Consider the following 24,859-nt stretch of genomic DNA (forward strand, 5'->3'; position numbering starts at 1 on the left):
TGATGATGATTGAAGTAACGTATAGTGTAACAGTAAATTTTATAGAATGTTGACTTCTATGAGACCATACTATATTTATTAGAAGTTATTTCATAAGTAATAATTAGTATCTTCGTAATTAATTCAGCCTGTTTATTTCTAATGCCAACGAGATTATATCATGGTTTTCTTTTATAACAGGAGGCAAAAGGGCAGGAGGCTCACCTGATGTTAGTACATGGCCAGAAGGCTCGCAAGTGAGTTGTCGGCCTTTTAAGAATTGGTGCTCTAAGATTAATTTTAAACGTTAACCATCCGGTTATTTGAGATCATAATTTAAAATTATAAATCAAACGTCACCTTCAGTCTGTTTTTTGAAATAATTGGTAGATTGCTTTTTTGCTAATACAAAACATATAAATTAAGTAAAAGGTCAAATGTGAGGATTTACACCTAACATGACATTACAACACTTTGACACTGATGATTAATTTATCTAGAAAAATATTTGCGAGATCAGTTGTATATCTATCCTAAATTTTTAGATTTTTAAATTAATTATCTTAATTTTACATATACTATTTTATTCAAGTAATAGCAGTGTTGGCCTAGGGGCTTCAGTGACTCTAAAACCTGCGGTTGTAGGTTCGATCCTCTGGCTGTGCACCAATGGACATTCTTTCTATGTGCGCATTTAACATTCGCTCGAACGGTGAATTAAAACATCGTGAGGCAGACTCAGGAGGTTATTAGAAACAGATACAGGAATCTGAGACCCAGATCTAAAAAGGGTATAGCGCCACTGATTTTTTTTTTAAATAACAATACCTAACTATTGACAAGCTGTTGTATATTTGTGTATATAAAAAAAATATACATAAGTGACAAGAACGCTGTTTTTAAGTTTAAAGTTCTATCTAAAACAATATTAAGACTTTTTAAATAACGTTACAACTTACATATATTGAAACTTAAACTACCCTCATTATTAAACATCAAAAGTAATAACTTGTACAATGTACATGTTACTTGAATTTGTTACTTTAAATATAAGTCAAATTGCAGAGCCTATCTGCACCCGGTACCCTTGTGGGGCTAATGCTCAAATTAATTTTATGGTATGTTTTATTATTTTATTTTCTACTTTAATAGGAATAGTAAATGTATTTAACTTTTTTAACTGTGACACTGCCGTATATTGCATATATAAATATATGTACTGCCTATGCTTTTATACCGAAATAAAACGATGCTTAACTAATTAAGACTTTATTGCAATAATTTCACGTGACAAAAATCCAGACAAATTCCTTAAATCATGCTTAGCGCTTCCCTAGAATAGCCTTAAGACTGTTTTCTGGGACTTTGGGGGCGTGGCTGGCGATGTACTCTTGGGCGCGGAGAACGTGCTCTGGGACTTTGGGGACGTGGCTTCCCTGTAAAAACATAACTAATTGTAATAATCCAGGGCGAACCCAATACGGGTCTAGTTGGTCTCTCAGATTGCAACCGTTTCTTTGATCATTTTTTATAGAAATGTAAGTGTATCTGAAAAGTAATGTCTGACATTTGTCGACGTTGTTCTGAAAAAAAAACATTATTGAGACTCAAAAACTTAACTTACTTTAACGATAGTTCTGTACGTATAACATATATCGAAATTACATTGTACTTTTCAGTAATCTTGCTTAAGAACAGCCTGTATGAGTGCTAACATTAAGTAGAACTTACGGTTGGCTGGTATCCAGCTTCGTTGGCGATGTAGTAAAGCTCAACTGGGGTACCGTCAGGGGCTGTGTATTTCACGTTTCCTGTAACTTCGAGGGTAGCGGCTTCCTGCAAAAGAGAACACAGTGATTATGCAAGGCAACCGGGCAGATCTGCTACACACGTAAAACCAGTAAATTTTGCGTATTTGATTATGCATTATCTAGTATAGTAAGTATGATATAGTGTTTTTAATTTTAAGCTTTTTCTGACGTTAACTAGGTTAGGTTATTATGTAATGTGTTTGCCAGATATATCGTTGTAAATAAAGTCAAAAATGTTACGAATCACTCTACTCATAATTTGGAATAAATCAAGTCAATTTTTCTCCAAGATTAAGAAGTATTACGCCATCGTTAACAAAAATTATCAAACAAAAACCATATATATAATATTTTACATACGCTCCGTAGATTACCATTGAAATCTTTGTTTCATCCTTGACAAAGAAAGGGCAACAATTCAAATAAAATAAACAGTAAATTAACGACTTAAGCTCTTCTCTACTTATTAAGGACTTTACTGTGTTTGAGTTTCGTTTATAATTAGATAACTTTCTCAATCTGTGGAGATTGAGTTTATGTAAGTTAAAATTAAATCTACAATTTCTTAATGTCGTGGCGTTTGAAATCCTGAAGGGTTACTTACACCAATCACCGCATTAGAGAAACCGTTATTTATTAGAAAAAACTGTCTACTTCCAATTGCATTTTTTAAGTAATTTTTATTTGATACGTATATAATACAGACGTAAACATTATAAGTTAGTCCATGTATAAATAATCTGTGGAAATACTGAACCGATCCTTCGAACCTAACTCCAAAAACAAGATCTTTACGCACACTATTATTCTTAAGTGATGTAGGTAAATTTTATAGATCTGATTACGAGAAATTGCAGTGTATTTTCCCTCTAAATTGAGTTTTAAACTAATCTAAGGACTTGAAAAATTTGGTCAACGACACACGACAATTGAATTAGAAAATTGTAATTTATTTATATGTGAGAATGTAATTTATTTTAACAAGACTTACGCTATTGGGGTTCTTGACAACACCTTGGGCTTCCTGGACGATACCGTTGCCGGCTTCGTAGGCGTAGTTGAATCCGGTTCCATCAGGTTTGCTGTCAAAGTTGGACTTGACGATGGGGACCTGGTAGTCGGGGGTCACGATGTGAGACACATCAGCGCTGGCACACGCCACGGCGACGGCGAGAACGATGAGGAATTTCTGTAGAACATTTAAAAATGGGATTTTTTAAATTGTATTTTCAAAAATATATTTGTACATTTTGAATTAAAATTACAAATTAATGTATCAACAAAAAAAAGTTGACATATTTATTAACTTATAGAACAATTTTTTCTTTTTAAATTAAGTATTGATATGTATCAATAAAATTGATTTAAAATATTTAATTAAATATAATAAAACTTAAAGCTCATACCATAATGTTAGTTATGAGAGCTCGTAATGAACAGTGTCTGATCGAATACACAGGACACCTTTTATACGTAACCCAAAATCTAGAATCGAATTTATTATTATCTTGATATATATGCGAAGTTGTAGCGTCTCGTCATAGACGATTTTGCACAGATGCACCTACGTTCTTCAGTAAAACAGTATTAGAATATTACACTATGACTTGTATTTGTTATTGTTTATTATTTATAGAAAGGGCAAACAGCCAGGAGGCTCACATGATGTTAAGTGATACCGCTCCGCAATGGACGCTGTATTATCAATACTGTATTATCTAAATGTTGTTTTTAAGTTTTTAAAAAATCAAAATCTTTAAGTACTAAAAAAATCAGTGACGCTACATTCTTTTAAGGCTTGATTTCTAAATCTGTTTTTTGATCATTTGTAAATGTTTTCTTTATGTTTTCTTGGCAAGCCGGTTTCCTCAATTAACTTTCTTTCACCGTTCGAGCGAATGTTAAATGCGCACATAGAAAGAAAGTCCAATAGGGAACAGCCGGGGATGACGACCTCAGGAATTAGAGTTTCACGCTGAATCCACTAGGAAACACAGCTCCTGCCGTGCTTATAATTTAACAAACTACACTATTCTTCAGCAGTACTTAATATACCTAGTTGAAAATATAATTTATTTAGATTTTCTGTCACTTATTCAACGTAGAACGGACAAGAATAATTGCCTAGAAACTCTCTGCCACACCCTTTTATAGTAAAGTTTTACTGTTTTATATATTTTTAAGGAACTGCAACCACTGCTCTAAGCTAGTCCATATGACAGATGGAAATACTGCTATTTTCGCTTTATATTAAAGGGAAAAGGCTATCTGTCGAAAACAACAAAGGTCGTTTATTTCAGCTATTTTCATAGTATTATGTCATATTATAGTGTTATTTTGTAGGGTAATGCAGCAGATATTAAATCAATATTTGCAGTGAAAAAGCAGGCTATAAGAGCGATTTGCGGATTATCTCCACGAGAGTTAGTTCGAAGGAAGTTTAAAGAATTCCATAGTTTGACTTTGGCAAGTCATCGTAGACATTTATGAGAATATTTTGTATGTGCGGAAAAATATAGATATCTTTAAAAAGAAAAGTAGTTTCCATAATTATGGTACTCGTAATAAAGACAAAATTAGTGCACCAACGACAGGGCTGCATAAAACGAGTAATTCTTTCCAAGGCCAATTCCAATTATGTAGGTAAGGTTTTTTCAACAAAATTCCTTGTGAGATACAAGTGTTGTCAATAAATAAGTTCAAATCGTACGTTAAAGAAAAGCTACTTGATAAGGCCTATTATAATACAAATGAATATTTAAACGATCCTAGTGTTTGGATAATGGATATGTCAGTCTACCGTATAAAGAAGTAACGCGACTGAATCTCTCGGCTGCATTTCCAGACTCTGCACTGGGGCGATCGTCAACATCCAGAACTGTTTAAATGTAAAGTGGGAACAAACTGTGATACAGGTACCACCTGTGAAATTCTTTCAGTATAATTAGTACTACTATTATTTTCTTTTGTAGCCAAGTTCACATTTCAAGGATCGTCATGCTCGCTTAAATATTGTTGTTCCTCTTGGGAACGGGTTGTCCCTCTCCCTAAAATATATCGAGGAGGCCGATGGCTGGCCATGCGAAATACTCGTGAACGGGTGCTACTTGTGGTGACTGGTCGGACTTGTATTCGTGTATGCGGTGATGATAGTTATTTCAACTATGTGTTTGCACTTTGCGTGTTGTTCCCACGAGAATGTAAGCGTTTGCTCCTATTTCACCATACCTCCTGCTGATAGAGGACAATTGTTTGTTTTAAATTTATTTTATTATTATTTATTACTTATGATGTCATATTGAACATGGTGTAATGGTCGCAGCTCCTTACAAACATTGTGCAAAACAAAAAACTTGGCGATTAAAAAGGTTGGCGGAGAGTTTATTGCCAGTTCTTCTCTTCCGTTCTACGCCCTTGATTTGAGGACTGGCAGTAAAAGTAAAATTAAAAGCATTTAATAAATATTTATTTTTCATAAGTATACATTGTGCTTTATGAATAAATGATTTTGATTTTGTTTAATTAGAATATGTTTTATCCTTATGACTGTCGTCTACTTATATACTTAGCAAATAAAAAAAACGATGACATTATTCATAAATAGTTGCTCCCCTCACACTTTGAAATCGATTTGCGTTTAGTTTTTATATAAATTAAATTATTGTTTTGTTTAACTTCTTTTGATTATCTCTTGTTATTTTATTTTATTTTTCTTGTACCGATGTATCAGTGTTTCGAGCGTTGGCAAGCAATAAATAAATAATTAAACCGAAATCGATTTCAAGCTCACAATCAAGCTATTGATAATAGCCAACACATAAATTGGTAATGACCGTATCTGGAGTATTTTTCTTTGACGGAAAGGATATTATTAACTAAGTATGTGATATTTGAATACATTCAAACAAATAGAACCCCGAAATTATGGTACTAACTTAAAGTAAAAGTGATGAATAAAAACTTGTCTTTGACCTTTGATGTCGTAAAATTAACTCTCAAGTTCAAAGTTGTATAAATTTTTGATGTTTCAGACATGTCTAGCTTTTAATCAGTAGACAAAAATATATGTAGTATTTTGGTCGGTGCTCAAAGAGGAACTGGGATTTCCACCAATCTTATATGCCATTCTTAAAATTTTATTTTACTTCAGCCTTGCGATTCTGTAACTCACTGTCTGATAAGGAGGGAGATTGTAGTTTATTGTTTATCAGAATGCCAAATCGTAACTGCTTTACGACTGATTTGAGCGCGACCGCCGCTGTGAAAACCGCTGTGTGAGTTCGAAAAGTGAGTTACAGAATAGCAAGGCTGAATTGTTAAATTTTTGCTATATTTCCTCATTAGATCCCTTTAACCAATTTATTTTAATGAAGTGTACGTACAAAATAACAATACCTAAATATTGACTAGCTGTTGTATATTTGTGTATATAAAAAAAATATACATAAGTGACAAGAATGCTGTTTTTAAGTTTAAAGTTCTATCTAAAATAATGTTAAGACTCTTTAAATAACGTTACAACTTACATATATTAAACTTAAACTTAAACTACCCTCATTATTAAACATCAAAAGTAATAACTTGTACAATGTACATGTTACTTGAATTTGTTACTTTAAATATAAGTCAAATTGCAGAGCCTATCTGCCCACGGTACCCTTGTGGGGCTAATGCACAAATAAATTTTATGGTATGTTTTATTATTTTATTTTCTACTTTAATAGGAATAGTAAATGTATTTAACTTTTTTAACTGTGACACTGCCGTATATTGCATATATATATATATATATATATATATATATTATATATATATGTACTGCCTATGCTTTTATACCGAAATAAAACGATGCTTAACTAATTTAGACTTTATTGCAATAATTTAACGTGACAAAAATCCAGACAAATTCCTTAAATCATGCTTAGCGCTTCCCTATAAGAGACTCGATACTTGTTCTGCCGGAAATGCTGCCGAAACCGCCCCCTGAGACCTTAAGACCGTTTTCTTGGACTTTGGAGGGGTGGCTGGCGATGTACTCTTGGGCGCGGAGAACGTGCTCTGGGACTTTGGGGACGTGGCTTCCCTGTAAAAAAACATATATAAATATATATTAATTAATTGTAATAATCCAGTGAGACCTCAATATGGGTCTTGTTGGTCTCTCAGATTGCAAAATTGCAATTCTTTGAACATTTTATTATAGATTAGTGTATCTGACATATGTGGACGTTGTTCTGATAAAAAATTGTGTAATGAGATTCAAAAACTTAACTTACTTTAACGATAGTTCTGTACTCTTATGTATAACGAAATTACACTGTAGGTACTCTTCAGCAATCTTGCTTGAGAACAGCCTATATGAGTGATAACATTAAGTAGGACTTACGGTTGGCTGGTATCCAGCTTCGTTGGCGATGTAGTAAAGCTCAACTGGGGTACCGTCAGGGGCTGTGTATTTCACGTTTCCTGTAACTTCGAGGGTAGCGGCTTCCTGCAAAAGAGCACACAGTTATAAAGGCAATTGGGCAGATCTGCTACACACATAAAACCAGTAATGCTGATCGCATTATCTAGTATAGTAGTCCTAAAATTGTTAAAAAGTATGATATAGTATTCGACTTTTAGGCTTTTCTGACGTTAACTAAATAGTATAAAGATATATACGACTGATACATACATAGGTTATTATGTAATGTGTTTGCCAGATATATTGTTGTAAATAAAGGCAAGAATGTCACGAATCACTCTACTCATAATTTGGAATAAATCAAGTAAATTTTTCTCCAAGATAAAGAAGTATTACGCCATCGTTAACAATCATTATCAAACCAAAACCATAAATAATATTTTACATACATTAACGCTCTGTAGATAAATTACCATTTAAATCTTTGTTTCATCCTTGACAAAGAAAGGGCAACAATTCTAATAAAATAAACTGTAAATTAACGACTTAAGCTCTTTTTCTACTTATTAAGGGCTTTACTGTGTTTGAGTTTCGTTTATAATTAGATAACTTTTTCAATCTGTGGAGATTGAGTTTATGTAAGTTTAAAATTAAATCTACAATTTCTTAATGTCGTGTTGTCTCGTAATGTCTCTACACCAATCACCGCATTAGAGAAACCATTATTTATTAGAAAAAAATGTCTTCTTCCAATTGCATTTTTTAAGTAATTTTTATTTGACACGTATATAATACAGACGTAAACATTGTAAGTTAGTGCATGTATGAAATAATCTGTGGAACTACTGTATTGGTCTTTCACCGGTAGAAAGCTTAATTATTCTTAAGTGCAGTGTATTTTGTAAGAAATTACAGTGTAAAATACACTGTAATTTCTTACAAAATACCCTCTGAATTGTGGCTTTATGTAATTGAATAATTGAGTTTTAATCTAAGCCCATAGGGCTTAAAGAATTTAGTGATCAGGTAGTTTATACAGGCCTACACGATAACTGAATTAGAAAATGTTATTTCTTTTAACAAAACTTACGCTGTTGGGGTTCTTGACAACACCTTGGGCTTCCTGGACGATACCGTTGCCGGCTTCGAAGGCGTAATTGAATCCGGTGCCATCAGGTTTGTTGTCAAAGTTGGACTTGACGATGGGGACCTGGTAGTCGGGGGTGACGATGTGAGACACATCAGCGCTGGCGCAGGCCACGGCGACGGCGAGAACGATGAGGAATTTCTGTAGAACATTTAAAAATGGGATTTTTTAAATTGTATTTTTCAAAAACATATTTGTACATTTTGAATTAAAATTACAAATTAATATATCATCAAAAAAAAGTTGACAAATTTATTAACTTATGGAACAACTGTTTCTATTTAAATTATGTTGATATGGATCACTATTATTGATTTAAAATATTTAATTAAATATAATAAAATTTAAAGCTCTTACCATAATGTTAGTTATGAGAGCTCGTAATGAACAGTGTCTGATTGAATACACAGGACACCTTTTATACGTAATCCAAAATCTAGAATCTAATTTATTATTATCTTGATATATGCGAAGTTGTAGCGTCTGGTCATAGACGATTTTGCACAGATGCACCTACGTCCTTCAGTAAAACAGTATTAGGATATTACACTATGACTTGTATTTGTTATTGTATATTATTTATAAAACAGGGGGCAAACGGGCAGGAGGCTCACATGATGTTAAGTGATACCGCTCCGCCATGGACACTGTATATTAAATACTGTATTATCTAAATGTTGTTTTTAAGTTTTTAAAAAATCCAAATCTTTAAGTACTAAAAAAATCAGTGACGCTACATTCTTTTAAGGCTTGATTTCTAAATCTGTTTTTTGATCATTTGTAAATGTTTTCTTTATGTTTTCTTGGCAAGCCGGTTTCCTCAATTAACTTTCTTTCACCGTTCGAGCGAATGTTAAATGCGCACATAGAAAGAAAGTACAATAGGGAACAGCCGGGGACGACCTCAGGAATTAGAGTTTCACGCTGAAGCCACTAGGAAACACTGCTCCTGCCGTGCTAATAATTTTACAAACTACACTATTACTATAACTACACTATACATGGTGTAATGGTCGCAGCTCCTTACAAACATTGTGCAAAAAACTTGGCGATTAAAAAGGTTGGCGGAGGTTTATTGCCAGTTCTTCTCTTCCGTTCTACGCCCTTGATTTGAGGACTGGCAGTAAAAGTAAAATTAAAAGCATTTAATAAATATTTATTTTTCGTAAGTGTACATTGTGCTTTATGAATAAATGATTTTGTTTAATTAGAACGATACCTCCCACGTAAGTTGTTGTATGCCACAAAAATGCTATTTTGCTTTTTTGCTGAAAAACATCCTAATATGGATTATTATATCCATTCAAAGTAAAAAAACAACAAAAACACTATTTTTAAAGGATTTGTCAGACGCATAATGTTGTAATTTTCAAACGCGAACGGAGTAGACCAATGTATATGCCTATGCATTTGTGTACGCGGGGCGCGCGGTGGGTAGAATCACGCGCTCGCGCCTCGTATTGGTTACATACAACAGACCACGCCGGACTTTCAACCAGCCGCATGCCCGTTGCCATCGCATATATTATTTGATAATTCATTAACGTAATTAGTTTACTTCTTATTTGTTATAATGAAACGTGCAAGTATTATATTATCAAGAGGGCATCGAACATGTGATTTGCTGAATAATGCGAATATACAAAATAACAACTCCGATACACCCATTGAAAAGGACAATATTTCATTAAATGAAATAGAATTTAACAGTTTTTCTGATTCAAACCTACAAAATATTAATAATAAGTTTCTTTTTGTATTATTTTAGTCGCATGAATTAGATTACTAACGCTTTTCATGGTGGCCCCAACCTAAACTATTGTATAGATTACTTATAACAATATACGCCGGTGAGCGTTCATCGAAAATGTTGTATGTAATACATACAATATTTTACGTCTTCGTTGAAGTTAAACATTTTGTTGTATCTAATAAATACATCGTTTTACTTCGGAAATCGTTCATCAAAATGTAGTTGTATAGTGAAATGCTATATTTTACGTTGGATTTACTTTTTTTTTTACTGAAAATTTACGTTGTAAGTCAAGTCATCAGTTCAAAAGTCGATCTTTAAATGGTAAGTCCGACTGCTTCAATAGCCAGATGCATATCTAGTGCATTGTTTTACAGCAGATACCTTTGATAATAACCTAGAAGTTGCTTCAGATACTGATACTGCAAATCTCGAAACATCGCACCCTTCTACTTCTTGTGGTACCAACCACTTGGACTACGACTGTGATAATGATTTCTGCCCTTATTATATACAAAAGGAAAACTTATCAACTTTTGATATTTTGCCCGTACCCTCACCAGGTTATCTGTCTAGCTGCTCAACGTATACAACAATAAACAATTATAGTCCGCTGTCAGATATTTCGAGTAATAGTCCTAGCACAAGCGATCGCCGTCGTCAACCAAGGAAAGATAAAGGTAATATAAGAAAAAAGACATTTTAATGAATGGATAGACACTAAGAGAAAGAATTAACGTAATATGGGAAAAGAGTACATGTCAAGAAATGGTAAAATTCAAGCAAAGAGAAAGATGGGGCCGCCATGTCAATGCCGCAAGAAGTGTTTTGATAAATTAAGTGAAGGAAAAAGACAGAAGATATTTGAGAGTTTTTGGAATTCGGCCAATCGAGAAAAACAATGGATGTATATAGCCAGCTTAGTAAAAAAGCAAAATAAACGCAGAGTCTACACAGATACCACATCAAGACGAAAGTACACGTTAAAGTACTCATTGCCAGTAGATCATGGTGAAGATAATTATGTGGATGTATGTAAAAAACATTTCTTAAGCACTATTTCCGTCAGTGATCAGGTTATTAATAAGGCCCTAGAAAAGATGGCTGCGACTACTGGAGTATTAATTCCAGATCAAAGAGGTAAACACTCAAACCACCCTGTAAAAAAGACAGAGTCTGTTATAACCAGTGTGTGTGACCATATCAAGAGTTTGCAGCCAGTTGAGTCACATTTTACTAGGCAAAGGTCAAATAAGTTATATTTGGATGGAGATTTAAATTTTCATAAATTATTTGAAATGTATAATGAGTGGCTTCAATCTAATATATATTATGAAGAGAAAGCTAAATCGGAACGTCTATATTGGGCCATTGTAAATGAAAACTTTAAGCTCAGTTTTCATATTCCTAAGAAAGATCAGTGCAATCAGTGTCACATCTTCAGAAATATTAACGGAATTATTTTATATTACAAACGGAAGGTGTCCGTCTTTAATTTTACTTTGTTTGATTTAGCAAATAAAAAGGGTCATTGTTATATGTGGCACGAGGGAGAAGCCAAACGTGGTTCTAATGAGGTATCAGGCTGTCTTTCTCATTATATACATAAAATTCATGAACAAGGTGCAAAAGAATTTAGATTCTGTGATTCTGTGTCTGACAATTGTGCCGGTCAGAATCGCAATCGTATTGTGTTTGCGTTTTATGTTTATATTGCTCATAAGCTATTTATTACTAACTAACATACATTTCTTGAAAAAGGTCAGGCAAAAGGTGATAGCGTACATAGCGTCTAATAGAACGTTCGTCCAAAAATAAACTTATTTATACACTTACGATGACTTAATAAACCTGTGTCATACTGAAATTATTCCAGCTACGTATCACGACTTTTTCAGGCATTTATCTTTCGTTGTTGGCGTTAATAATGACGCTGAATTTTCTGATTCAGAATAGACATTAGTCTTTTCCAAATATTCCGTTTATTTTTCTTTTTTCTATATTGCCTTTGATTAAGCATCTCAGGTTTTAATATTGATCTCATAAAAATAATATTTATTTGTTTTACATTGTTTTAAGGCTCCCATAAAAGCTAATTTTAGGTTTGTTAGGTGGACAATTAACACAATTGTTTTTATTTTAAAATTTCTTTATCATTATTATAAACCAATAAGTACATGCCAAAAATTATAAATGGTTACCAAATTACTACTTTGATTTTAAGCTGATCTCATATAAATGATTAATTAAGTTCATACTTTTATTTTTTTATAGTGATGTTGATTTTTGTAATTCTATTTGATTAGTTCTTAAGAAGAGTTTGTAACGTTACCTATTCTATAACTTTGTACTTGTTAACCGTACTTTCAAAGATTTTCTGATTAGCTTTTTAACACTGATGTTGTTTCTAATAAAAAAAATTAACCTTAATAACATTTCTTTTTTATTTATTAACCTAAAAAATTAATCACTTTCAAATTGTACATTTGAATTATGTACCTAATATAAATATAATTACCACATACAACAGAGTAAGACTTATGTTTTTCAAAGTATACAATTGTAACAATCATTTACCACAAGTGATGCTATCTGGGCGCCGCGGTATAATGTTGTTAGTATCAGATGCAACAACTGGCATAGCTTCTACTCCGGAGTAAAGTGTTGTATGAACAATATCTCCGCAAATAGACATATTACTTAAAATTTCTTTTAACGTAGTTAAGAAGACTAATTATATTACATTAAATACGAAATTTTAAAAAGATACAACAATAAATGCAGATTTTGGGTTAGTTTGAATCTTTGAAACGCTCTACTGTAAAATTGCAGTTTTGGAGATACAATAACTTACGTGGGAGGTATCGAGAATATGTTTTATCCTTATGACTGTCGTCTACTTATATACTTAGCAAATAAAAAAAACGATGACATTATTCATAAATAGTTGCTCCCCTCACACTTTCAAATCGATTTACGTTTAGTTATTATATAAATTAAATTATTGTTTTGTTTAACTTCTTTTGATTATCTCTTGTTATTTTATTTTATTTTTCTTGTACCGATGTATCAGTGTTTCGAGCGTTGGCAAGCAATAAATAAATAATTAAACCGAAATCGATTTCAAGCTCACAATCAAGCTATTGATAAATAGCCAACACATAAATTGGTAATGACCGTATCTGGAGTATTTTTCTTTGACGGAAAGGATATTATTAACTAAGTAATAATCTAATCTAAGAAATAATAAAATAATATACATTGAAATAAATAACTAAACTTAACATTAACTAAAATATATCATTAAAAGCAGTCCCTTTAGCCAAGGTTCCGAAGATACTGGCAGCGTTACCCCTTTGAATAGCTAGACTAATTCTTTGTCCGAGGTAGCTGCCAGATCTTCGGTCTCCTGTGATGTCGACTACCCTTTTTGAAATTTCTTTAAAAAGCCTTAAAGTGCTAGGACCCCACGGACCAAGGGTCTCGACACCGAATGGGACAAAATCATATTCAGGGCCCAGACCCCTGTATTTGCAAAATAAATAATAAATAATACTTTTTAACTAAGTATGTGATATTTGAATACATTCAAACAAATAGAACCCCGAAATTATGGTACTAACTTAAAGTAAAAGTGATGAATAAAAACTTGTCTTTGACCTTTGATGTCGTAAAATTAACTCTCAAGTTCAAAGTTGTATAAATTGTTGATGTTTCAGACATGTCTAGCTTTTAATCAGTAGACAATAATATATGTAGTATTTTGGTCAGTGCTCAAAGAGTATAATCTGAGATTTCCACCAATGTTATATGCCATTCTTAAAATTTTATTTTACTTCAGCCTTGCGATTCTGTAACTCACTGTCTAATAAGGAGGGAGATTGTAGTTTATTGTTTATCAGAATGCCAAATCGTAAAATGACTGCTTTACGACTGATTTGAGCGCGACCGCCGCTGTGAAAACCGCTGTGTGAGTTCGAAAAGTGAGTTACAGAATCGCTTGAAGGCTTGGCAAGAATTGTTAAATTTTTGCTATATTTCCTCATTAGATCCCTTTAACCAAAATTTATATTTAGATATCGGACTTGTATGCCTCGTAAATTGCCTTAAATTTGACAAAATAAGAATAATAGCCTTTATTCAGATACATTTACATTTAAACACATTTCTATTTTGATCCTCGATTCAACTTGAGCTACGTATTCTATAATACTATTATTTAACGGTATTATTTCCTTTCTGGAATCGGTCATTACTCGGTATTCATTCTAAGACCGACCAACCTGCTTTCCGTGTTAAGATCTGTGACCAACTTCTCCAGATCATCAAGTGTTGAGGCAAATAAAATCAGATCGTCAAACCTTAAGTGGTTCAATCTTTCGCTGTTTATTATTAGTCCTTATTTATACCAACTTAGTTTCCTCACTCCTATAAACCTTCCTTTAACTATAATCTTTCTAAATTTATCCATTTTTATTCTAGTTTTTCAATTTTAATTTATATTCCTAATTGTTTTTATATATGTATTGTTTATCTTCTGACTTTGCAAGGCTTGCCATATTTTTTCATGTTCCAGAGAGTCAAACGCCTTAGAAAAATCAACAAAACAAGAAGATTGGGAGATTCTTTGTTTTTTTACATGATTTGCCTTACTACGAAGATATGGTCTATTGTCGAATATCCGCTCCGGAAACCTGCCTGCTCTATAGGTTATTTTCATCTAAGATTTTACTAAGTCTATGTAGAATTATTTTAGCGAACACTTTGTATATATTTTTTATAGAGCTTATGGGCCTGTAATTGTTGATGTCACTCCTGTCCTTTTTTATGTATTAGTGTTATTATAGAGTTTATCCATTGTTCCGGTATTGATTCCGTTCTGATTATTAAAGAGAATGGTGTAAGTAGGTACCAATATTTCCTTTTCGAATAAATCAAGTCAATTTTTCTCCAAGACTAAGAAGTATTACGCCATCGTTAACAAAAATTATCAAACAAAAACCATATATATAATATTTTACATACGCTCCGTAGATTACCATTGAAATCTTTGACAAAGAAAGGGCAACAATTCTAATTAAAATAAACTGTAAATTAACGACTTAAGCTCTTCTCTACTTATTAAGGGCTTTACTGTGTTTGAGTTTCGTTTATAATTAAATAACTTTCTCAATCTGTGGAGATTGAGTTTATGTAAGTTAAAATTAAATCCACTATTTCTTAATGTGGTGGCGTTTGAAATCCTGAAGGGTTACTTACACCAATCACCGCATTAGAGAAACCGTTATTTATTAGAAAAAACTGTCTACTTCCAATTGGATTTTTTAAATAATTTTTATTTGACACGTATATAAAACAGAGGTAAACATTGTAAGTTATTGCATATATGAAAAAATCTTTGGAACTACTGAACCGATCTTCCACCGGTAGAAAGCTTTATTATTCTTAAGTGAAGTGTATTTTGTAAGAAATTGGAGTGTATTTTAAACATAGTCTTCTATTACTTCTCCTAACCTCCAATCTAATGATTTCTGTTATTAGCTCAGTAAGGCTTTTTCCCTTTATTAATATAGTTGCAATACATATTCGCATTGTCTTTTTCGTGATAGTCTAGTTTGAGCGAATTATTTATTACTTTGGGATTTTAAGGGTAATAATCTTCTTCCCCCACGGTTACTAGCCGGAGCGGTATGTATATTTACACCTTTTACAAAAGCGATAATATTACTTCTATACAGAAAATTACCTCGAAACTGCCGTACATATACTAGCTTCCCTGTCTTATTATTATATACCAAAATAAAACGATGGTTAACTAATTCAGACTTTATTGCAATACTTCAACTTGACATAACAATCTCGACAAATTCCCTAAATCGTGCTTAGAACTTCTTTGCTGCAGCCTGGACAAATGGTGTGTGGCTGGCGATGTACTCTTGCGCGCGGAGAACATGCTCTGGGACTTTGGGGACGTGGCTTCCCTGTAAAAAAATATATGTAATAATTAATTGTAATAATCCAGTGAGACCTCAATATGGGTCTTGTTGGTCTCTTAGATCGTAACATTGCAATTCTTTGAACATTTTATTATAGAAAAGTGTATCTGACATATGTGGACGTTGTTCTGATAAAAAATTGTGTGATGAGATTCAAAAACTTAACTTACTTTAACGATGGTTTTGTACTCTTATGTATATCGAAATTACACTATAGGTACTCTTCAGCAAACTTGCTTGAGAACAGCCTATATGAGTGATAAGATTAAGTAGGACTTACGGTTGGCTGGTATCCAGCTTCGTTGGCGATGTAGTAAAGCTCAACTGGGGTACCGTCAGGGGCTGTGTATTTCACGTTTCCTGTAACTTCAAGGGTAGCGGCTTCCTGCAAAAGAGAACACAGTGATTATGGAAGGCAAGTGGGCAGATCTGCTACACACATAAAACCAGTAAATTCTGTATATTTGATTATGCTTTTCTAGTAAAATAGTCCTAAAATTGTTAAAAAGTATGATATAGTATTCGACTTTTAGGCGTTTTCTGACGTTAACTAAATATTATAAAGATATATGCGACTGATACATACATAGGTTATTATGTAATGTGTTTGCCAGATATATTGTTGTAAATTTGTTTGACGACTCATTGGTCTAGTGGTTAGTACCACTGACTGCGAATCCATGGGTCCCGGGTTCGATCTCCGGCTGAGACGAACATCGATGTGATGAGCATTTGGTGTTGTGCTTAGATCTTGGGTTTTTTATTATGTATTTATATGTCTATCTATCTATAATATGTATGTATATCCGTTGCCTAGTACCCATAACACAAGCTTCACCAGCTTAGCATGGGACTAGGTCAATTGGTGTGAATTGTCCTTAAAAAAAAAGAAAAAAAAAAGGCAAGAATGTTCGTGACATTCTCGCTCTACTCATAATTTGGAATAAATCAAGACAATTTTTCTTCAAGATTAGGTCGCCCATCACAGACATAATATTTAATATCAATAATTAGGAAGTATTACGCCATCGTTAACGAAAAATATCAAACCAAAACCATAAATAATATTTTACATACATTAACGCTCCGTAGATTAATTACCACTTAAATCTTTGTTTTATCCTTGACAAAGAAAGGGCAACAATTTTAATGAAATAAACTGTATAATAGCGACTTAAGCTCTTTTTCTACTTATTAAGGGCTTTACTGTGTTTGAGTTTCGTTTATAATTAGATAACTTTCTCAATCTGTGGAGATTAAGTTTATGTTAGTTAAAATTAAATCCACTATTTCTTAATGTCGTTTGAAATCTTGAAGGGTTTCTTACACCAATCACCGCATTAGAGAAACCGTTATTTATTAGAAAAAATTGTCTTCTTCCAATTGCATTTTTAAGTAATTTTTATTTGACACGTATATAATACAGACGTAAACATTGTAAGTTAGTGCATGTATGAAATAATCTGTGGAACTACTGTATCGGTCTTTCACCGGTAGAAAGCTTAATTATTCTTAAGTGAAGTGTATTTTGTAAGAAATTTCAGTGTATTTTCCCTCTGAATTGTGGCTTAATGTAATTGAATAATTGAGTTTTAATCTAAGCCCATAGGGCTTAAAGAATTTAGTGATCAGGTAGTTTATACAGGCCCACACGATAACTGAATTAGAAAATGTTATTTCTTTTAACAAAACTTACGCTGTTGGGGTTCTTGACAACACCTTGGGCTTCCTGGACGATACCGTTGCCGGCTTCGAAGGCGTAATTGAATCCGGTGCCATCAGGTTTGTTGTCAAAGTTGGACTTGACGATGGGGACCTGGTAGTCGGGGGTGACGATGTGAGACACATCAGCGCTGGCGCAAGCCACGGCGACGGCGAGAACGATGAGGAATTTCTGTAGAAAATTTAAAGTTATTTTTATACGGCCGAAAGAATTAAAATTACAAATTAATGTATCAACAAAAAAGTTGACATATTAACTTAAAGAACAACTTTTTCTATTTAAATTATTTTTATATGTATTAATATTAATGATTTAAAATATTTAATTAAATATAATAAAACTTAAAGCTCTTACCATATTGTTAGTTATAAGAGCTCGTAATGAACAGTGTCTGATTGAATACACAGGACATCTTTTATAGGTAATCCAAAATCAAGAATTGAATTTATTATTATCTGGTTTTATGCGAACTTGTAGCGTCTGGTCATAGAGGATGTTCCACAGATGCACCTACGTCCATCAGTAAAACAGTATTAGGATATTATTCTATGAATATTTATCTTCATTTAAAAAAATTACAATACACTTTTAGGCTAAGATTATATACATAAATGATGTATTATCTAAATGTTATATATCATTAAGTACGTAAGACTATTAAAAAAAGTCAGTGGCGCTACAACCTTTTTAGGACTGGGCCTCAGATTTCTGAATCTGTTTATTGATCATTTGTCAATGTAATAGGCAAGTAGGTGATCAGCCTTTGTGCCTGACAGAAGCCGTCGACCTTTTTGGCAAGTCGGTTTCCACACGATGTTTTCCTTTACCGTTCGAGCGAATGTTAAATGTGCACATAGAAAGAAAGTCCATTGGTGAACAGCCGAGGATTGAACCTACGACCTCAGGGATTAGAGTCGCACGCTGACGCGACAAGAAAACACTGCTTCTCTAGCGTAAAAAAATAATTTAACAAACATACATACATACAATACACTATTCTTCAGTAGTGCTTAATATGGTTGAAAATATATTTTTTTTACATTTTCTCGTAGGCGTAGAACGTACAAGAATAATTGCCTAGAATTTCTCTGCCACACCCTTTTATCGTAAAGTTTTACTATTTCCTATATTTGTAAGAAACTGCAACCACTGCTCTAAGCTCCATATGACAGATAGAAATACTGCTATTTTCGCTATAAGAGCGCCCTTCCCCGTCCGACGAACGGCAACGAAAGCACGGCCAAAAAGCTTGTTGTTTCATCCAGCGCAATGTCAAAACAAGAGGTAAAGCGAAAAGAGATAGCATAGATAGATAGCGAGCCATTAATAAAAATGGCTAACAAGCAAATGAGAACGCTATAACATTGAAAGAAAAATAGTGTGCGGAAATTTCATAAAACTTGTTCCAAGAAATACGTGTTTTTTCGTAAGCCTTACAAGATTATGAAAAAAAAAAGTTTTACATTTAGAAACTCCATTACATTTGCAAGGTTTCTATGCAAATATTTATTTCCGGTTACAATTAATGAGTACATTATAAACGCCCAAACTTCATATAAAATTTGTGCAAAAAGGGTGATTTTTGGAGGTTTGTACTGAATTTGTTTCTTAAAATTTTGATTTCGCTTTTTAATAGAAACCTAGATATAGTGCACAAGATGCCTATTAGTTCAAAAGTATCAAAGAAATATCTGTTACAACGCCATAATCACGTACGAGCGTTTGTATGAAAAGATAGACGGGTTGGCCGCTCTTAAAGGGAAAAGCCTATCTGTCGGACAACAGTAGAAAACAAATCGCACTGAATCAACTTGCTTTATTAACTTTACAGAGCCACTGTGCTGGGTACGCATATATACTCGTACCTATTATATCTTTAGAGTTTTTACTTTATTCAAAAGTGTATATATTTAAGAAAAAAAATCTGTTTGTTCAAATAAGTAGAATACGTTTTATAATTATTACTGTCGTCTACTTAAGAATTAAAAAAAATACGATAACATTATTCATAAATAAATAGCCAACACATAAATTGGTAACGTCCGTATCTGTAGTATTTTTCTTTGACGCAAAGGATATTATTAACAGAGTATGTGATATTTGAATACATTTAAACAAATAGGTAAATGGACCCCGAAATCATTAATTCAAGGTCCATCCTTACTATCATAAAGTAAAGGTGATGTGCGAATAATAAAAACTTGTCTTTGACCTTTGATGGCGTAAAATTAACTTTCAAGTTGAAACTTGTATATTTAGTTGATGTTTGAGACATGTCTAGCTTTTAATCAGTAGTCAAAAATATATGAACACTTTAGTATTCTGGTCGGTGCTCAAAAAGTATAATCATTTTTACATGACTTCCTTAAAATTATTTTTTATTTCCCTTGGTCCGTGGGGTCCTAGCGCTATAATTATTTGACGACTCATTGGTCTAGTGGTTAGTACCCCTGACTGCGAATACATGGGTCCCGGGTTCGATCCCCGGCTGAGACGAACATCGATGTGATGAGCATTTGGTGTTTTGCTTAAATCTTGGATGTTTAAATATGTATTTATATGTCTATCTATCTATAATATGAATGTATATCCGTTGCCAAGTACCCATAACACAAGCTTCACCAGCTTAGCATGGGGCTAGGTCAATTGGTGTGAATTGTCTTTTAAAAAAGAAATAAAAAAAAGAAAGGGTTTTTAAGGAAATAACAAAAAGGATAGTCGACATCACAAGAGATCGAAGAGCTGGCAGCTACCTCGGACAAAGAATTAGTCTAGCGATTCAAAGGGGAACGCTGCCAGTACCTTCGGAACCTTGCCTAAAGGGACTCCTTTTAATAATATATTATAGTTATTATATTTAAGGTTAGTTATTGTTTTTATTGTTCTTCTTTTTTGTGCATAAATTGTGTGTAGAAAATAAAGAAATTTTATTTTTTACTTCTGAATATATGTATTGTTAAGTTTGTTGAAATATTAGCTATGATTATATTATTTTATAACTCATTTAGAATATTCTTAATTCCATAACCTGTATAATCCAGATCTATTTGACGATTGTGGCTTTAGAGACTGGCCATCTGAAGAGAAGATAATATGTGTAGAATACATGCAAATTCTATAGTATTCATAGTTCTAATAGCCTGACAGATACCCGATACAATCGGGGTATTGTGTCAGTAGAACTTAAAGAGCTTTCATTATTTCGAAATATTTGGTGCAAATACAATTTGGACTTTGTATATTTTCATCTTTTACAAAAGCGAAAATATGACACTACCGTACATAAAGCTTCAGTATCGTATCATTTTATATCAAAATAAAACGATGGTTAACTAAATCAGACTTTATTGCAATACTTCAACTTGACAAAACAATCATGACAAATTTCCTAAATCGTGCTTAGCGCTTCCCGAACACAGACACGAAATCTGTTGGGGAGCCAGAGCCGCCGCCCAGCCCTGCGCCTTTAACGGCTTTGTACTCCTGACTGACTTTGGGGGCGTGGCTGGCGATGTACTCTTGGGCGCGGAGAACGTGCTCTGGGACTTTGGGGACGTGGCTTCCCTGTAAAAACATAACTAATTGTAATAATCCAGTGCGAACCCAATTTGGGTCTAGTTGGTCCCTCAGATTACAACCGTTTCTTTGATCATTTTTTTATAAAAATGTAAGTGTCTTTGAAAAGTAATGACCGACATTTGTCGACGTTGTCCTGATAAAAAAAATGTGCAATGAGAAATGTTATGTATAACATATATCGAAATTACATTGTACTTTTCAGTAATCTTGCTTGAGAGCAGCCTGTATGAGTGCTAACTTTAAGTGGGACTTACGGTTGGCTGGTATCCAGCTTCGTTGGCGATGTAGTAAAGCTCAACTGGGGTGCCGTCAGGGGCTGTGTATTTCACGTTTCCTGTAACTTCGAGGGTAGCGGCTTCCTGCAAAAGATCACACAGTTATTAAGGCAACTGGGCAGATCTGCTACACACATAAAACTAGTAAATTCTGTGTATCAGCATTATCTAGTATAGTAGTCCTAAAATTGTTAAAAAGTATGATATAGTATTTGAATTTTTTAGCTTTTTCTGACGTTAACTAAATAGTAAAAAAAAAAAAAAAAAATAAAATAAAATATGTTTATTATGGAACGTAAGATACATGTATCACTTATTCCACGTCATTAAATTTATATAAAGAGAAACTATTAATTATTTAGTATAAAGAGATATACGACTGATACATACGTAGGTTATTATGTAATGTATTTTTCAGATATATCGTGTAAATTAAAGGGAAGAGTGTCACGAATCATCACCCATAATTTGGAATAAATCTAGTAAATTTTTCTCCAAGATTAAGAAATTATCAAATTAAAACCATAAATAATATTTTACATACATTAACGCTCCGTAGATTACCATTGAAATCTTTGTTTCATCCTTGACAAAGAAAGGGCAACAATTCTAATAAAATAAACTGTAAATTAACGACTTAAGCTCTTCTCTACTTATTAAGGGCTTTACTGTGTTAGAGTTTCGTTTATAATTAGATAACTTTTTCAATCTGTGGAGATTGAGTTTATGTAAGTTAAAATTAAATCTACAATTTCTTAATGTCGTGGCGTTTGAAATCCTGAAGGGTTACACCAATCACAGCATTATAGAAACCAATATTAGAAAAAACTGTTTACTTTTAATTCGTAATTTAATTAATTTTTATTCGACACGTATTTAATAGAGACGTAAAGTTTGTGCATGTAAGAAATAATCTGTGGAACTACTGAACTATTCTTTCACCACAGCTTTATTATTTTTAAGTGATGTAGGTAAATATAGAAATCTTGTCTTCAGTCCATTTCTTATAAGAAGAACAAAATTGTACGGTTCCTGGATCATCAGGGGTTCGAAATAATAGAATAAATTGAACTTACTCTATATTTATCACTCGCGTTATACAATAGAATATGAGCGAAATAATAACTATTATGTTAATTGCTATATAATAAGTGCAATCTAACAAACAGAGAGAGTGCCTACGTCTGGCTATGCTCCCGGGGTGAAACTCCTATGACTTGCGAATTACATTACGAATGACTGCATAGTAACAGTCGAAGAGAGTGCCTGCGTCGGGCTATACTCTCGGGGCGTGACTCCGACGATGTAGGAAATCGTCATGCTTATATGTGAACAAACTGTACAGCCAGGACACGTACTTACATGAGACAAACATCACGCTTGTAGGTGATTGGAATGAACGAGCCCTGGCACGTACTTACATAGGAAATCATCACGGTTGTAGATGATCGGAATGTACGAGCCCTGGCACGTACTTACATAGGGAATAATTAAGCTTATAAAACTAAGGAAGCCTGAGCGAGTAAAATGTACAGCCTTGGCTCGTACAGTTCTGATTACGAGATATTGAAGTCTCTCCAGTTAATGTAATAGAATAATTAAGTCTTAGTCTAATTTGTGGACTTGAAATATTTGGTGATCACACATGACAATTGAATTAGAATAATCTAAAGCATGCAAATACATGGGTCTAGTGGGAGCTCCGCTTTTTAAGGAAATAACATAAAGGTTAGTCGACATCATTGGACATCGAAGAGCTGGCAGCTACCTCGGACAAAGAATTAGTCTAGCTATTCAAAGGGGAACGCTGCCAGTATCTTCGGAACCTTGCCTGAAGGGACTGCTTTTAATAATATATTTTAATTATTATATTTTAAGGTTAATTATTGCTTTTTGCTTAATAATTTATGTTAGCTGTAGGATTACTTAATAATTTCTTATGTGAGGTAATCTACTTGATTTGTATGTGAGAATGTTTTTTGCATTTACGACTTACGCTGTTGGGGTTCTTCACAACACCTTGGGCTTCCTGGACGATACCGTTGCCGGCTTCGAAGGCGTGATTGAATCCGGTGCCATCAGGTTTGCTGTCAAAGTTGGACTTGACGATGGGGACCTGGTAGTCGGGGGTGACGATGTGAGACACATCAGCGCTGGCGCAGGCCACGGCGACGGCGAGAACGATGAGTAATTTCTGTAGAACATTTGAAAATGAAAATAAAATGCGTTTAATGTTGATTTGGTACTTACGTATTAACGCCACCGCAGCAAAAATTTAATGGTTATTATTTATTGTTTGGTTAGGTTAGGTTAGTATATTAATATTTTATTTAGAATAATAACCCCTAACCACTTTCACGCACCGGAAACAGTTATTTAAATAAAATATTAATATGCTTCTTCTTATAGTGCCATCTCCTTGCGAAGGTTGGCGATCATCATGGCTATTTTAATTTTGAATGCCGCGCTTCTAAACAATGACTTGGTGCTTTGACCAAACGATTGTCTCAAGTTTTTCAACCAGGACGTGCGTCTGCGGCCAGGTCTCCTTCTACCTGCCACTTTGCCTTGTATGATTAGTTGAAGGAGCTCATATTTTTTGGAGTTGCGTAAAACGTGTCCGAAATTAATATACTAACCTAATCTAACCAAATTAAATTATACCGTACCGAAATTATATAGTACCGTTTTTTTGTACACTTGGCAGGGAACAAACTTTATAAATTTGTTTTAATTTTCGTTTTATTATTACTATGTAGGTTAAGAAAATTGTAAACACTGTATTTAATTGTTATGTTTAGTTACATGTTAATCACATCACTTTTGTTGATATTAAATATATAAATAAATATAATAAAACTAAAGATCTTACCATATTGTTATTTATGAGAGCTCGTTCGGAACAGTGTCTGATTGCATACACAGGACATCTTTTATAGGTAATCCAACATCGAAAATTGAATTTATTATTATCTTTTGTTATGCGAACTTGTCTAGTCATAGTTTTTGCACAGATGCACCTACGTCCTTCAGTAAATAGTATTAGGATATTGTACTTTATATGTATATATTATTGTACTATGTATATTTTTAATGTTTATATTAATTAAGTACTGAATGTTCTAAATGTTATTAGTGGCGCTACATCCTTTTTAGGGCTGGGCCACAGATTTCTGATCATTTGTCAAT

At 33.3% G+C, this 24,859-nt stretch overlaps 4 protein-coding genes across 4 annotated transcripts; all 4 read right to left on the minus strand.

Annotated features, from left to right (window-relative positions):
* Positions 1-1,232: 1,232 nt before the first annotated feature.
* Positions 1,233-3,261, minus strand: LOC125054233 (larval cuticle protein LCP-17-like). Its single transcript, XM_047656000.1, has 4 exons — positions 3,197-3,261; positions 2,782-2,979; positions 1,711-1,815; positions 1,233-1,415 (listed from the first exon to the last, which is right to left on the minus strand). The coding sequence occupies exons 1-4, from the start codon at positions 3,197-3,199 to the stop codon at positions 1,302-1,304; spliced, it is 420 nt and encodes a 139-aa protein (XP_047511956.1). The 5' UTR covers positions 3,200-3,261; the 3' UTR covers positions 1,233-1,301.
* Positions 3,262-6,642: 3,381 nt separating this feature from the next.
* Positions 6,643-8,830, minus strand: LOC125054232 (larval cuticle protein LCP-17-like). The gene is made up of 4 exons (XM_047655998.1): positions 8,702-8,830; positions 8,288-8,485; positions 7,177-7,281; positions 6,643-6,873 (listed from the first exon to the last, which is right to left on the minus strand). Exons 1-4 carry the CDS (start codon positions 8,702-8,704, stop codon positions 6,712-6,714), a joined length of 468 nt encoding a protein of 155 aa, XP_047511954.1. The 5' UTR covers positions 8,705-8,830; the 3' UTR covers positions 6,643-6,711.
* Positions 8,831-15,908: 7,078 nt separating this feature from the next.
* On the minus strand, positions 15,909-18,305 carry LOC125054235 (larval cuticle protein LCP-17-like). The gene is made up of 4 exons (XM_047656002.1): positions 18,171-18,305; positions 17,790-17,987; positions 16,374-16,478; positions 15,909-16,078 (listed from the first exon to the last, which is right to left on the minus strand). Exons 1-4 carry the CDS (start codon positions 18,171-18,173, stop codon positions 15,980-15,982), a joined length of 405 nt encoding a protein of 134 aa, XP_047511958.1. The 5' UTR covers positions 18,174-18,305; the 3' UTR covers positions 15,909-15,979.
* Positions 18,306-21,144: 2,839 nt separating this feature from the next.
* LOC125054231 (larval cuticle protein LCP-17-like) lies at positions 21,145-24,611 on the minus strand. Its single transcript, XM_047655997.1, has 4 exons — positions 24,543-24,611; positions 23,667-23,864; positions 21,650-21,754; positions 21,145-21,380 (listed from the first exon to the last, which is right to left on the minus strand). The coding sequence occupies exons 1-4, from the start codon at positions 24,543-24,545 to the stop codon at positions 21,216-21,218; spliced, it is 471 nt and encodes a 156-aa protein (XP_047511953.1). The 5' UTR covers positions 24,546-24,611; the 3' UTR covers positions 21,145-21,215.
* Positions 24,612-24,859: the final 248 nt, after the last annotated feature.

Source organism: Pieris napi, chromosome 11 (genome assembly GCF_905475465.1).
Source record: "Pieris napi chromosome 11, ilPieNapi1.2, whole genome shotgun sequence".
Lineage (NCBI taxonomy): Eukaryota > Metazoa > Arthropoda > Insecta > Lepidoptera > Pieridae > Pieris > Pieris napi.

Bases quoted from the DNA above. Each gene is read 5' to 3' on its own strand.
- LOC125054233 (XM_047656000.1), bottom strand. The intron at 1,816-2,781 runs GTAAGTCTTGTT...TCTCTTTTGCAG, and splicing joins TTGTCAAGAACCCCAATAGC to GAAGCCGCTACCCTCGAAGT. The intron at 1,416-1,710 runs GTAAGTTCTACT...ATGTTTTTACAG, and splicing joins AAGCTGGATACCAGCCAACC to GGAAGCCACGTCCCCAAAGT.
- LOC125054232 (XM_047655998.1), bottom strand. The intron at 7,282-8,287 runs GTAAGTTTTGTT...GCTCTTTTGCAG, and splicing joins TTGTCAAGAACCCCAACAGC to GAAGCCGCTACCCTCGAAGT. The intron at 6,874-7,176 runs GTAAGTCCTACT...GTTTTTTTACAG, and splicing joins AAGCTGGATACCAGCCAACC to GGAAGCCACGTCCCCAAAGT.
- LOC125054235 (XM_047656002.1), bottom strand. The intron at 16,479-17,789 runs GTAAGTTTTGTT...TCTCTTTTGCAG, and splicing joins TTGTCAAGAACCCCAACAGC to GAAGCCGCTACCCTTGAAGT. The intron at 16,079-16,373 runs GTAAGTCCTACT...ATTTTTTTACAG, and splicing joins AAGCTGGATACCAGCCAACC to GGAAGCCACGTCCCCAAAGT.
- LOC125054231 (XM_047655997.1), bottom strand. The intron at 21,755-23,666 runs GTAAGTCGTAAA...GATCTTTTGCAG, and splicing joins TTGTGAAGAACCCCAACAGC to GAAGCCGCTACCCTCGAAGT. The intron at 21,381-21,649 runs GTAAGTCCCACT...ATGTTTTTACAG, and splicing joins AAGCTGGATACCAGCCAACC to GGAAGCCACGTCCCCAAAGT.